Source organism: Pelophylax lessonae (genome assembly GCF_965119305.1).
Source record: "Pelophylax lessonae genome assembly, chromosome: 1".
Taxonomy (NCBI): Eukaryota; Metazoa; Chordata; class Amphibia; order Anura; family Ranidae; genus Pelophylax; species Pelophylax lessonae.
The window spans coordinates 477,931,861-477,947,546 of NC_138768.1; the positions used below are offsets into that span (position 1 = coordinate 477,931,861).

The 15,686-nt window shown below is 43.5% G+C and overlaps 1 protein-coding gene across 12 annotated transcripts in view; it reads right to left on the reverse strand.

Annotated features, from left to right (window-relative positions):
- The window catches only part of PTPRS (protein tyrosine phosphatase receptor type S), a 540,344-nt gene that overhangs the window by 84,617 nt on the left and 440,041 nt on the right, over positions 1-15,686 (reverse strand). For all 12 annotated transcript variants that reach the window (XM_082243959.1, XM_082243967.1, XM_082243958.1 and 9 more), the window contains 2 exons: positions 7,034-7,212; positions 6,827-6,953 (listed from right to left, as the gene is read on the reverse strand). In XM_082243959.1, the coding sequence (XP_082100085.1) occupies positions 6,827-6,953; positions 7,034-7,212 (306 nt within the window). The remainder of the gene's footprint in view (positions 1-6,826; positions 6,954-7,033; positions 7,213-15,686) is intronic.

Here is a 15,686-nt window from a genome sequence, read left to right on the forward strand (position 1 = left end):
CAAGACCCCGCAATAGTCGCGGACGTCCTTGCGGAATTGCAGGAATTTTTTTCAACTCAGACTCAGTAAATAATCCCCTCTCGGTCTGGGCGTCCCACAAGTGTGTTATCAGGGGGATCCTGATTAAACACGGTCACTTCGTGAAAAAACACTGTCGCGCATTCAGCTGCTGGAGGGCAGCCATAAGACTGGTTCGGATGCGGCCACATTCTCTTTATGAGGCGAAACACGTCTTGGTGAAGGTACAGCTGTCTTTTAATGAGTACGGCGAAAAGTGCAGCCGTCGGCTCGCCAATGCCTTAAGAGCGGGGAGGTCCTCTACCTTCGTGCCTGCTTTGTCTACTCCAACTGGTACTCCGGATATGGTGAAAGCTTTTCGTGAATTTTATTCCTCGCTATACAACATTGATCCAGCGCCGGTCTCCCCCTCGGATCCCCCGATTCCTCCAGACCTGGCCTCCTACCTTCGTGAGGCTAACCTTCCAACCCTCACCGCTAAGGAGATGGAGGCCCTCTCTCAGCCTATCTCGGTGAAGGAATTTGGTGCGGCGAATGCGTCCACCTTCCTACGCAAAGCTTTTGGCCCTGATGGACTTTCAGGGGTTTATTATAAGACCTTCCAGGACATTCTCACGCCACATTTCGCCGAAGCCTTTAACGGCATCACTGATGACAAACAGGTCCCACAAGATATGCTGGGAGCCAACATAACTGTCCTCCCTAAACCTGGCAAGGACCCCCTTTTGTGTGGGAGTTATAGACCAATCTCCCTGCTCAATTGTAAAGTCAAGCTTTTCTCTAAAATCCTAGCAACAAGACTGGCCCCGCTGATACCACGCCTTATCTCTTTGGACCAGGTTGGCTTTATTCAGACACACGAGGCTCGGGACATCACTATTCATTCTCTATACATTATTGAGGGAGCGCAGAGGTTACGCACTCCGCTCCTGCTCCTGTCTACAGACCCCGAAAGGCGTTTGACCGGGTGAGCTGGTCCTTTCTTCATGTGACATTGAAACATGTGCACTTGCCATCCCCAATGCTATCCTGGATAGCCTCGCTGTACTCCACTCCCACTGCGTCGGTTTGCGTCACTGGGTTTGGCTCGGACCACTTCCCAATAGCCAACGGCACCCGTCAGGGTTGCCCCGTCTCCGTTGCTATTTGTTCTGACGTTGGAACCATTCCTCCTACACGTTCGAGATAACACCTTGATTCAGGGTGTAAGTGCAAAAGACTACCATCATAAAGTGGCTGCATATGCCGACGACTTACTTTTTTATATCACCAAGCCTCTTATATCTCTTCCTTCTTTGCTTGCTGAGTTGAAACGCTACGCATCACTGTCCAATTTCAAGATCAATCTCCAGAAATCGGAGGCTTTGAACGTCTTGATTCCTGCGGCGACTATGTCAGCCCTGCGCCCACACTTCCCGTTCCGATGGGCTACATGCCACATTCAATACCTGGGCACGAAGATCTCGGCGAATCTGTCTGAGGTCTTCTCTTTGAATTTTCAGCCCTTCCTTGGCACTCTGTCCAGTGACTTACAGAAATGGGATTCCTTGGCCTTGTTGTGGTTTGTTCGTTGTAAAGTCTTAAAAATGAATGCGATGCCCAGATTGCTTTACCTCTTACAGGCTCTACCGATCAGACTGCCTCAAATCTTTTTGCATTCGGTGCGCTCCGCATTTATTCAGTTTATTTGGCTTGGACGGAATCCTCGTCTTGGAGTCGACCTGCTGCTACATTCCAAGGAAAGGGGGGGCATAGGCTTTCTGGACCGGCCCCTTAAGCTGTGGGTCCAGCTGGAACAGGAGGGCGTGATGCACCACTCGCGGGATTGCCTTGGACGGGTCTTGGTCATTTGACCTCCATTTCGGGGCATCCCTTGATAGGCGCCACCCTGGCCGAGGTGGATAGATTTTAAAAGATTGCCTCCTTGGAGAGCTATCTCTCTCCTATGTCGCCTATCATTGGACATCTGGGCTTTCAGCCCGGGCTTACAGACTCTCACTTTAGTCTTTTCTCCGCAAGCTGGTTGGTTCACGCTTCTCGACTCCTGAGTCCTGGTGGGTGGTGCGTAGACCACATTCTGCCTCCTGGTCAACCCCCCTCTTTCCTTAACCAATGGCGCTCTCATCAACTCTCACATTTCCTGCAATCTCTACCGCACCATATGTCTTACCAGCGCAATCTTCACGCCTTTGAGGAGTTGTGTCTGGGGGAGGGTCCAATCCGTGGATCCCTTTCCAGCTCATACAAGCTTCCCTTGGAGCTCAAGGCGGGGTCCGAACCCCCTTTCTTGCAAAATGGGAGGGGGAGCTTGGGGTTACTTTTTTGGTTTCTCAGCGGGAGCGTATACTGTATTTTGCACACAAGTCGGCGCTCAGTGGCCGATATCAGGAATCTACCTATAAATTGATGACCAGATGGTACAGAACGCCATCAGTGTTGGCCAAGTTCTTCCCTCAGCAGAGTGATCGGTGTTGGAGGTGTCACTCTTCCGAGGGCACTTTCTTACACATTTTCTGGGACTGCCCTGTCCTTGCCTCCTTTTGGGGACCGGTGCTTCAGCTTGTTCAGAGGTTCACGGATGTGGCTCTGCAGGGTGACCCTAAAGCAGTGTTGCTCAACCTCACACCTATGTCGAAGAAGAGATACCAAAAAAATCTCAACTTAAACACCTTTTGAGTGCTGCCCGAGCTTGCATTCCGGCTATGTGGAAACAACAATCTGCCCCCACAGTCTCGCAATGGCTTGCCAGGGTGAACGAACTCGAGCACATGGAGGATCTTACATCTAAACTTTGAGGGACGAGGGAGGCTCACAAGACTAGGTGGATACATTGGAACCTATTTCGTGTCTCGAACGAGTATCTGACCTACTCTGACCCTCCATAGGGAACTAGTGCCGCGTAGGTCGTTGGTACTTTTGAAGCCCGTTTTGTGCGTCCTTCTTGCCAGTCAGATCCCTTCGAGAATACCTCCCATCCCACCTTGGTTGGAGTGGGGGACGGGGGGAAATCTACCCCCTTTTTTTTTCCTTCCCCCTTCCCTTTCTTCTTTTGCAATCTTTTTCTCTCTCTCTCTTACAGCTTCTTTCCTTTCCTTCTCCACTTTCACACTTGAAAAAAAAAAAAAAACCTTTGGATGCACACAGGCTCAGGCCTCTACCCACTTGAGAGTTTATTCTTCTCTGTTGTCCATCACTAGTTGGTTTTCTGGCTTGACTTTGGAGACGGCCTTCCCAGGGCGAGTTTGCCTCACTCTCGCGGGGCCCTGGGAATAACAGTTATACTTTATATATTTTTCATACTGTACGCTTTTGTTCAACCGCACTTTCGTGTTGTAACGGAAGACCTGTTGTTTTATTTATCTGCATATTTGCTTGATATCTGTGTTGTATTCTTTAAAAAAAAAAATTACCAAGGCTAACCATATTCAACCAGGTAACAAAAGAACTCAACCATAAACAACTGGAGCTCACCTGAAAAACAATACACCCTCAAAGAAGTCCAGGTCCTCTAAACAGCAGCCAGCAAAACCTTGTGGCCAGAAGAAGTATCCGCAGATGCCAACTCAACTTTACAAAAAACTTTGTAAAAGTGTGCACCGATGACCAAGTGGCCGCCTTGCAAAACCTGCGTCACTGACGCTTCACGACTGAAAACCCAGGGGACACTAAGCGCAGTTGTAGAGTGTGCCTAAACAGGGAAACTCCTTTCCCTGTTTAGGCACACTCTTGAACTTGATCCCTGATGCAACAGGCCTGAAGCACCATCTGCCTGATCCATCTGGAAATGGTTGCAGAAGAAGCGGACCAGCCTTTGTGAGGTCCGTCTGTGAGTGCAAATAGAGAGTCTGACTTCCTAAAAGACTTTGTAGCTGCCAGGCACACCCTAATTGCCCGGACCACATCCAAGACATGCAAGGCAATTTCCTTCAGATGTTTAGGCCTGTTACACAGGGAAGGCAACACAATGTCTTCATTCAGATGACAGTCAGAGACCACCTTAGGAAGGAATGACGGACAGAGGCAAAGCACCACCTTATCCTTGTGAAGTACCATAAGGTGAATGACAGGATAACACCGTCAGTTCTGGCACCCTGCATGCAGAGGTGATAGCCACCAAAGAAAGCCACCTTCTGGGGCAATGTAAGCAGAGAAACCTCCTGAATATTTTGAAAGAGAAGCTTCAGCAGAGCTGAAAGCTCCACATTAAGATTCCAGGATGGCAACGGAGCCCGCACTGAAGGAACTAAATCTCAGACACCCTGAAGAAAAGGTACGCACCAGAGAGTATGTGGCCAAAGGTCGTTGGAAAAAGACCGCCAAAACCCGATCCCTGGCCCTTGATGGTACTCAACCCCCCGTTGATGGAAGGTTAAGATCTGATCTACCAAGAAGGAGCAAGGATGAACCCCAAGAGACTCACACCATGCAATGTACATCTTTCACATACAGTGGTAGATCTTCCTAGAGGCAAATTCCCAAGCTTTAAACAGTGTTGGAATCACCGATTCAAACAAACCTCCATCCTTCAGCACCTGGCGTTAAATAGCCAAGCCGGTAAAGCCAGCGACCGTAAAGCAGGATGGAAGATTGGTCCTTGGGACAGCAGATCCTCCCTGAGAGGAAGTCCCCAAGGAGCATCAGCGACCAGTCGTACCAGATTGGCATACCAAGACCAGCCTGGAGCCACTAGAATGATCGGAATCCCTTCTGCCTGAATCCTGCACAGGAGTCGTTGCAGAAGTTTGAGAAGGCTGGAACAAATCATTCAGCCCACCTTAGAATGCCGGCTACTGGCATTTGCCTGGAGGGGAGGTGCCTGCTAATCGCGTCGGGAGGAAGAGTTGGCTAGTCTCCAGGAAGCGCCCGTCCAACATGTTGCACAGAGCCGAGTCGCGCACCCCCCCACCTGCCTGAGAACCCCCGCCGGTCTACCCCAATTCGTACCCCCCTGCCTGCCTTCTCCACCTACCTGCCTTGCCTGCCCATCTACGGCGCATCCCGGCACCACTGGAGGAAGGATTGAGGGAGGCGCGCTGACAGTATCAGCCGGTAATCAAGGAGGAAGCACTGTGGAGACGCCGGGAGGTCACGTGTGCGTCCATGTATTTTTATTACTTATAGTTGCAACATGCTAGCAGGGCACAAGCTAGTGTTGACATTTGGGTACACTCACCAACCCCCATATTTAACTACATGTCGGAGGTAGAAATTTATAACGGTTTTAAATCCAGATGCTATTACATGCTGCTATGCACCTTTCTAAAGACTTCCTCGAAAGCTTAGAGTTTGTGGGAGCAGCATATGAGAGCGTTTAAGGAGGAACAGAGGGATGAATCCTTGCAGGCAGTGCAGTGGTGCTCTCTTAATGTTTCACAGCGACTTTCACAAATCTATATTCTCTCAAGGTCCACCTTACACCTGTGAAGTTATTCAAAATGGGAATGAGATAGAACCCAACATGTACCAGGTGTTCTAGAGAACATGGGGATCTAATTCACTTCTTGTGGAGATGCCCTAAATTGCACCTTTAATGGAGGAGTGTCCTGGATACTCTGAATAGGGTAATCCAAGTTGAGATTTGCAGTGATCCCAAACCTTGCCTTTTGGATATCCTGGATGATCTTCAGGCAGAGGGGGTTACAAAACAAGCGATAGCAAGGGCCCTCTTTTAGGCCCGCAAATTGATTCTTAGACACACCCTCCAGCAAGAAGTAGATTGCCCAAATTGGCGGCACATTACATTTAGAAAAGTATGTTTTTTAACATGCCCAGGTAAATTCCAAGCAGCTTGGTCTCTTTGGCTAGACACACTGGGTCTATCGCCCATTGAATTGGTACTAGATAGAAGTTTGTGGTATGTTTTACTCTATAAAGTTTAATGTAGGTTTGTTTCCTTGAGAATGATTTCTGGAATTGGGGAGTGTTGTTGAAGATGCTGTGCTGATGCTAAGCAAAGCTTTGACAATGATGAATTATGGTATTGTTGTATGTTTATCCCTGAAATGCTGTATGGTTGCTGGATTATCCATCTGTATTTTAACTGTTTATGTTCTCAATAAAGCTTTGAGATAAAAAATAATAAAAAAAAATATATAAAAAGGTTATTATGGAGTATTTTTTGGTTACAAGCTCTTCGGTCTGTGCACTGTTTTAACCATAGCCCTTTACACTACACCCAATATTAAGTACAATGTATTCACTTTTCATTCTCCTTCTTTGTACCGGGGTCCTGGTTTTTTAAATTCCAAGGTTGGGAGGTATAAAACCACACTGCAGAGAGAAGTAGGGAGAGGTGGGAACAGCACAGTAGGCGGTGCTTAAAGGGGAGTTTTTAGCTATTTTTACTTTTGTGAATGAAGATTTGCCCTTAGCTCATGCAGTACTTACACAGTGATGCCAGCACTAACTAATAAAAACTATAGAGGGGTGCCTCAAAGAGACTGGCCTATTCGCAAGGAGCTGGCTGTAGAGTTGTCTCCTCTACAGGGATTTATCTCCCTTTGTGCCAAGGCTGCATTAAACACAGCAATACAAGCTACTTCAGGGGACTCATCATGCAGGAACTGCATGTAGGAATGCTGCATTATACTCTATTTTTGTCTATAGCTGGTTAAGCTTTAAACAGCAAAGAAGCTACAAAATCTATTTACTATGCAAAATATTCTTTTTTCCTTTTTTTCTATTTCCTTCATTCTCAACTTCATGCAATGATGCATTCTTATCTCAGACCTCCAATTTTTTATCAACAGAATGCATCTTATAAGATTTTGCAGTAGAAAAGTATGTAGTTATAAAGGAAAACACTTACTCTGCCAATTTCTCTAAGTTTTGTTAACATTACAACAATTGTGGAGTTATTTTCCCAAAGCATCCTCCAGAAATCTTCTGTGGTTTCTGCAAGAGGTCCTTGTGTTGCAATATAGGCTTTTTGTTGTCTAGAAAATACAAAGTTACATATTAGTGTTTGCACACAAAAACCACACAGCTATTTTTTTTACACTAAAATAGCCCATACCTGTATCCATCTATAAAGCTGGCATTAACATAATCTGAACCTTCCACTCCTCTGATTGGCTGCAGGCAAACTCTTGTGGTCTCATATGGCATGATATTAACAAGGCGGTTCTTAAATTTGTTGCATGGAAGATTGGCACTGATGAATCTGGAAGTGTGAGCTTTTGAATTGGCAAGGCGCTGAAATACAGAGAATAATTTGTGCTTAATTTTACCTTATAAAACAATTAAAACTTGTAAAAATACACAGACACACATGCATACTAGATTTCCTATTATTTCAGCACTGCATTTTTGTACAGTAAACAGTAAAAAATATATACTTCTCATTTGTTTCAATTTTTAATTTCTTCATTACATACAGTGGGTACGGAAAGTATTCAGACCCCCTTAAATTTTTCACTCTTTGTTATATTGCAGCCATTTGCTAAAATCATTTAGGTTCATTCTTCTTCCTCATGAATGTACACATAGCACCCCATACTGACAGAAAAACACAGAATTGTTGACATTGTTGCAGATTTATTAAAAAAGAAAAACTGAAATATCACATGGTCCTAAGTATTCAGACCCTTTGCTCAGTATTTAGTAGAAGCCCCCTTTTGATCTAATACAGCCAGGAGTCTTTTTGGGAAAGATGCAACAAGTCTTTCACACCTGTATTTGGGGATCCTCTGCCATTCCTCCTTGCAGATCCTCTCCAGTTCTGTCAGGTTGGATGGTAAACGTTGGTGGACAGCCATTTTTAGGTCTGTCCAGAGATGCTCAATTGGGTTTAAGTCAGGGCTCTGGCTGGGCCATTCAAGAACAGTCACAGAGTTGTTGTGAAGCCACTCCTTCGTTATTTTAGCTGTGTGCTTAGGGTCATTGTCTTGTTGGAAGGTAAATCTTCGGCCCAGTCTGAGGTCCAGAGCACTCTGGAGAAGGTTTTTGTCCAGGATATCCCTGTACTTGGCCGCATTCATCTTTCCCTCGATTGCAACCAGTCGTCCTGTCCCTGCAGCTGAAAAACACCCCCACAGCATGATGCTGCCACCACCATGCTTCACTGTTGGGACTGTATTGGACAGGTGATGAGCAGTGCCTGGTTTTCTCCACACATACCGCTTAGAATTAAGGCCAAAAAGTTCTATTTTGGTCTCATCAGACCAGAGAATCTTATTTCTCACCATCTTGGAGTCCTTCAGGTGTTTTTTAGCAAACTCCATGCGGGCTTTCATGTGTCTTACACTGAGGAGAGGCTTCCGTCGGGCCACTCTGCCATAAAGCCCCGACTGGTGGAGGGCTGCAGTGATGGTTGACTTTCTACAACTTTCTCCCATCTCCTGACTGCATTTCTGGAGCTCAGCCACAGTGATCTTTGGGTTCTTCTTTACCTCTCTCACCAAGGCTCTACTCCCCCGATAGCTCAGTTTGGCCAGACGGCCAGCTCTAGGAAGGGTTCTGTTCGTCCCAAACATCTTACATTTGAGGATTATGGAGGCCACTGTGCTCTTAGGAACCTTAAGTGCAGCAGAAATCTTTTTGTAACCTTGGCCAGATCTGTGCCCTGCCACAATTCTGTCTCTGAGCTCTTCAGGCAGTTCCTTTGACCTCATGATTCTCATTTGCTCTGACATGCATTGTGATCTGGAAGGTCTTATATAGACAGGTGTGTGGCTTTCCTAATCAAGTCCAATCAGTAATAATCAAACACAGCTGGACTCAAATGGTGTAGAACCATCTCAAGGATGATCAGAAGAAATGGAAAGCACCTGAGTTAAATATATGAGTGTCACAGCAAAGGGTCTGAATACTTAGGACCATGTGATATTTCAGTTTTTCTTTTTTAATAAATCTGCAACAATGTCAACAATTCTGTGTTTTTCTGTCAGTATGGGGTGCTATGTGTACATTCATGAGGAAGAAGAATGAACCTAAATGATTTTAGCAAATGGCTGCAATATAACAAAGAGTGAAAAATTTAAGGGGGTCTGAATACTTTCCGTACCCACTGTACCTGTCTTAAATAAATAAATAAATAAATAAATAAACAAAATGCTACCAATGAAATGCTAAATAAGATTGGGAACTTGTGGTCCATTAACCACTTGCCTATTTGGCACTTTTACCCCCTTCCTGCCCAGGCAAATTTTCAGCTTTCTTCCAGTGCTGTCGCACTTTGAATGACAATTGCATGGTCATGCAGCGTTGTTACCAAACAACATTTTTTATAATTTTTAAAACAGATAGAGTTTTCTTTTGGTGGTATTTAATCACAGAGTTTTAAACATTTTACTAAACAAACATAAAATTTTGTAAATAAGTATTTTTTTCTCCTTCACTGATGTGCGCTAAAGAGGCTGCACTGACGGGCACTGATGAGGCACTAAGCTGATAGGTGGCACTGATATGAAGCACTGATGGGCACTGATAGGCAGCATGATAGGCACTGGTAGGCAGCACTAATGGGCACTAGTAATATAAGCAAAGAAATCAGCGCTAGACTCTAAATGAGGAGGACCACTCTATCTGCCTTCAGCAATCAATACCCAATGGTCTTAAAGGCTGTAGATAACACAGGGATCCAATGATAAATGAATATATAAATGTGTTAGTGAATATCTAGAATTCAATGTAATAATAAGGAAGATCAAAGTGATGATAAAAAAGTAAAAAGAAATATTCTCAAGTGATAATCCCACAGTAAACGGTCTGCTTAGTCCGAATCTATGTGCTTCTTCAAAAATAAAAGTGACTAGCAGTGAAGAACAAATAATGTGTGAATAGTGTCTACTCACTAAAATGATAGTAAACAATGAACAAAAAATAAATGTGCGAATAGTAGCAATCGGTGATGATGTTAATACAAACATATATAAAGTGTCACCAAACGGACTGAATCTCAAAAAGTGCAGCAGTGCCAAACTTAAGGTGCATAAATGTCCACAAAATAGCTATTTAGCTTATATCAGTCCAATACGGTAATTAAAGTGCAGAGTGCCACAAAATTAAGTGATCTATTCCAGTGCAATCAACAGGTGAGGTCACACTTCCAAACACAGCAAAGTGGATGTGTCCCGGTGAGCTCGCAATCCAACACTGAGTGCAGTGGCCGCTGACCTCCACAACACTCAAAAAGAGCGTTAAGTACTGTTATCCAAGTTCCTCACACTTTTCGGACATACGCTTATTGCCCTTCAGCTGTTATAGGCTAAGTGATTCAGAATGGGTCCACGCGGGTCTCTCTCAATCCATCTGTCTAGCTCTTAAACAAGAGAGGCTCTCATGGTACAGTACATAGGGTATACATTTATTGAATCAAAGTTGCGAACTACTTACATAAATGAAGATAATACAATGCAGAAAGTCTCCAATACAACCGCCGATGCGGTGAGCTCCGAGGCTTCCGGTCTCGGCCGAAGACCGGAAGTGACGTCAACACGGCTTGTCCCTGACGCGTTGCGCTACACGCGTCAGGAAAGTATTGGAGACTTTCTGCATTGTATTATCTTCATTTATGTAAGTAGTTCGCAACTTTGATTCAATAAATGTATACCCTATGTACTACACCATGAGAGCCTCTCTTGTTTAAGAGCTAGACAGATGGATTGAGAGAGACCCGCGTGGACCCATTCTGAATCACTTAGCCTATAACAGCTGAAGGGCAATAAGCGTATGTCCGAAGAGTGTGAGGAACTTGGATAACAGTACTTAACGCTCTTTTTGAGTGTTGTGGAGGTCAGCGGCCACTGCACTCAGTGTTGGATTGCGAGCTCACCGGGACACATCCACTTTGCTGTGTTTGGAAGTGTGACCTCACCTGTTGATTGCACTGGAATAGATCACTTAATTTTGTGGCACTCTGCACCTTAATTACCGTATTGGACTGATATAAGCTAAATAGCTATTTTGTGGACATTTATGCACCTTAAGTTTGGCACTGCTGCACTTTTTGAGATTCAGTCCGTTTGGTGACACTTTATATATGTTTGTATTAACATCATCACCGATTGCTACTATTCGCACATTTATTTTTTGTTCATTGTTTACTATCATTTTAGTGAGTAGACACTATTCACACATTATTTGTTCTTCACTGCTAGTCACTTTTATTTTTGAAGAAGCACATAGATTTGGACTAAGCAGACCGTTTACTGTGGGATTATCACTTGAGAATATTTCTTTTTACTTTTTTATCATCACTTTGATCTTCCTTATTATTACATTGAATTCTAGATATTCACTAACACATTTATATATTCATTTATCATTGGATCCCTGTGTTATCTACAGCCTTTAAGACCATTGGGTATTGATTGCTGAAGGCAGATAGAGTGGTCCTCCTCATTTAGAGTCTAGCGCTGATTTCTTTGCTTATATTACTATTGCGATACGTGGGGACACTATCAAATTAGCTGCTTGCTCGGAGGAGTTCCACATCCGATTTTAGTTTCCATCTTGAGCTTACATAGTGTCGCTTACCTCATTATAGTGCATAAGTTCATTATTCCACTAATGGGCACTAACAGTCGGCACTGTTGGGCACTGACAGGTATCACAGATGGGCACTAAAAGTAATTGTGGATGGTCACTAACAGGCAGAACTGTTGGGCATTGATTGACAGCACTGTTGGGCACTGCTGAGGCTGCACTGATGATCAGGAAACTGATGATAAGTGCCCTGATTGTCAGTGCAAATGTCCCAGCTTACTGGCGCTGACAACGCGTGAGAGGAGGAATGACTATAACTGGCATTTCATGTTTACACTGTAATCAGCTGTGATTGGACACAGCTGATCACATGGTAAAGAGCCTACATCATAGGGTCTTTACCGTGATCGGTGATGCCCTGTGTCCCAGGGACAGGCGCACCACTGATGGGCGCACATGCGCGGCAACAATGGGAAGACATCATATGACATCTTCCTAGAATGAGAGTGTTTCTGCCTGCACATCATTTTAATATATGGCGGGCAGTTAAGGTTATGGGCATTCTCTCTAACCAATAGGGGGACTTGAATAGGCAATAGGTGGGACCAATCCCAAGTTGTTCAAAAAAAGCCAAGTTTTGCATATAACTTTACTTGTCTATATCTCTGGATCTACTAAACATTTTACAAAGTAACCTCCATTTACACAGCCCCGTACAAAGCCAGAAGATGGTCCAGTGAGAGCGGTAGATTAGAGGGAAAGAACTGAATTCTATTCTGAAGCCTGGGAGAATGATTTTGAGAACCCACCAGATGGGACTGAGGGAAGGCCATGGGCTCGGAAATCAGCAAAGGCAACCCCCCCCCCCACACCCTGGTAGGGGTGGGAGCAAACCTTCAATGCCACTAAGGATTTATACGTGGGCTTAAAGGGCTTTTGGGCCAGGGATGCTTGGTGCCCCCTACGTGGTCCTAAAAGGTTTAGAGCCCTTTGTTGAGAGCCAAGGGAAATTAAAAAATCTGCTTATGATCTGAGAAGGTCAGACCAGCCTTCTAGCGTAGTCCCTTTCAGGTCTGGGGGAGGAAGGCACTCTTGCCACCCATAAGAGTCTTGAGAATATCATCCAGCGTAACCCCAAATCTTTTTTTTTTTTGTAAGTCTGGTTCGCCGATCAACAATGTGACTGACCTGCTTAGGGTTCAGAAACAAGGCTTTTTGTGCCCCCTTTATGGAGGTGTTTTGTGGAAGCAGGAGGGGTTCAGAAGGAAGTCTGACCCAAATGCATCAGGGAGCAGCAGGTGAAGGACTTCACTGCAAATAAAAAGAATGGCTGCCCGAACTGTGATTATTGTTTAGCCGTAGCAGGGGAACACCAATATTTTAGCTGTTCTAGCACTATTACTTTGTAATACTGACATATTAGGGGTTCTCATGCCAGTAAAAGTTTATTAACAAAATTAAACCGCATCAACATTTAAAGGTATCAAGTTTTGTAAAATATTTGTCTAAATTTGGTTATAACCCGCTCAACCTTTGCAAGTGATATAAATGGATTGGTCTCAATAAAGCATCATTTGCATTCAATACAATTTTGTGCTCCCTATAAGCAAGCATTATCCCCAAAACATCTGAATGAGTCCTAATTGCTTTAGTGAATGGCTCCAGAGTTTGAGCAAAATTGAAGCTGGATAGGGGACACCTTTGCCTGGTACCATTAGTAATCTCAAAGGGTGCAGACAGTAGTCATAAGTTGTAGCCCTTGGCACTGGGTGCAGTGTACGAGCCCTGGATAGCTGATTCAATAAACCATTCAATCAAAATTTAGTAACCACCTCTCTCAGTGCACCTGGTTAAATGTCTTTCCTGTGTCCAAAGAAATGAGTAGAGAAGGCACACAGCCGGTTTCTGCCCATTACAATAGATTCAGAAATTGCCTGGTGTCATCAAAAGCTTTGCATCCCTTTACAGAGCCTACCTGATCTAGATTAATGAATTGGGGTAGGATGTCTTCCAGGCTTTCAGCTGCAGGGGAAGTCAGCATTTTGCCTAGTTAAGAAAATGGTGACTATTAAAGCTTCTAAAGATTCCTTAGGCAACTGACCAGTGCAGGCAGCCATGTTATAATTGCTTGTGGGGGGGGGGGGGGTGTAATCAAGTAACTATTCTGTTCAGTAAGTCCCCTTTCACCCCTGAGTGATTTTCTGCTTAAAATCCCATGTAGCAAAAGGCCTATCGCTCAAAAATGTACATGAGCTTCTTTTTGGCAGATTAGACCACATAGACTTTATTGGCAATGCCTAAAAACGCAATACATGAGATGAGTGTTTACAAGCCTTTTGTTGTGTTTTCTGCTCAAATAGCAGCTCTCCACCCATAATCTCCTTCACCTCTCCTCCCCCTAGTGCTTTCTATTGGCTAAACAAAAGAGCTGTAAAACACTTGAAATAGACTTTTAAAAATGCTTAAAAACTCTCAAATAAAATTGCCTGAAAATTGCTCTGCTCTGATGTGAATGCAAATAAAACCGTCTGTTTTTAATGTGAATTGCTAGACAGGGTCAACTTGGTTGTTTTGCGGGATAGCTGGTAGGTGTGCTGGAAAATCTTTTTTGTCTGTCATATGCATTGCCCTTCCATGTGCACCTCCCTGCAAATAGGTTGGGGTGGTTGCCACTTTTTTGTACAGTTGATTGAATTGGATGCGAGGATGCACTGGATGCCTACAGCTGCCACTGTGTGTTTGCTAGGCATCCTTTAAGGAGGGATGAGCTCCTTTCAAGCAAACCTGCCCTTAATCTATCCACTGCTATATGTGCTCCAATTTGGAAGACCCTGAAAATTACAGAATTAGGACCGCAATACACAGAGGAGCCTTGACTTAGGCACTGCGGCTTACACAAATGTTTGCAAATGTGTGCAAACAAAACCCTTTGTTTTTAACGTGAACTGTTAGACAGGGTTGATTTGGTTGTTTTGCAGGTTAGCTGGTAAGTGTGCTGGGAAATCTTTAGAGGAGTATGGTGCTTTTAAAGTGTAATTAAATACACTAGTTTTTTCAATAGGGAGTATTTTTTCCACCTTTCTTGTTTATAACTGTGTGCGCGCAGCTTACTGTGCTGGATAGGCAGGTAAGTAACTTTAATACAGAAGAGACAAAAAATGCCTCTTCTGCATTAAACATCCTGCCTCTTTGCCCTTTTTTAGTTTTAAGGTTAAGGTGTACTTTTAATAAATAGAGAAAAGCCGTGATCCTCAGAATCACAACTGATCTCCGGTGTGTAACGGTTTAGGTAGCTGAGATGAGGAGCAGAGAACATGTTCTTCACTTCTCATCACAGTACATGACCATTCTGTCACAAACGGCCAGTTTAGAAAAGTGAGATCTGAAGATCTCACAGCCGTTTCTCTGAAATATCTCCATTTCAGATTCTCCAGCTCAGAGGTGGAGAATCAGGGAGAGAATCTGGTGTGATTAGAGGAAGAAGACTTCTTTCTTCCGATATATCAGCACCAGTGGATTCAAAATGAAAAAAAAAAAAAATATATATATATATGTATATATATGATATGATATGTATGTATGTATGTGTGTGTATGTATATGTATATATATATATGTACTGGTGTATATATATATATATATATATATATATATATATATATATATATATACTGTATGTACTGGTATGTCTATATATATATATATATATATATATGTGTGTGTATATATGTGTGTGTGCATATGTATATATACTGTATGTATATATACTGCATGTATATACACTGTATGTATATATACTGTATATATGTATATATACTGTATATGTGTGTGTGTGTATAGATAGATAGATATTCAGTTACTTTTCATGTGTCAGAACATGTAATTACGAGTGCTTTTAAACTTTGGTTTCACTTTTTAAATTTAGCGGCACTGTAATCTCACAATATCTCGTGAGATTACAGGCAGTCCACCTAGTTTATACACTGATCTCGGCCGTTTTCAGAGAAAAAACTTCTCCTCTGATCACCCTCTGAGAAGTGAAGTTCTCCACCTTCTAAACTGGGTGCCAGAGGAGATCATTTTTCTCTGAGAACTACCAAGAAGTGAACTGAGAGAAAACTTCTCAGTTTATTAAACGTACACCTATACTTTTCACAGCAACATGCATAGCTGCAATATGAGGATTTAAATAACCAATGAATTAAGAAAGCATTCCAGTTGCATGGCATTTTAATATATATT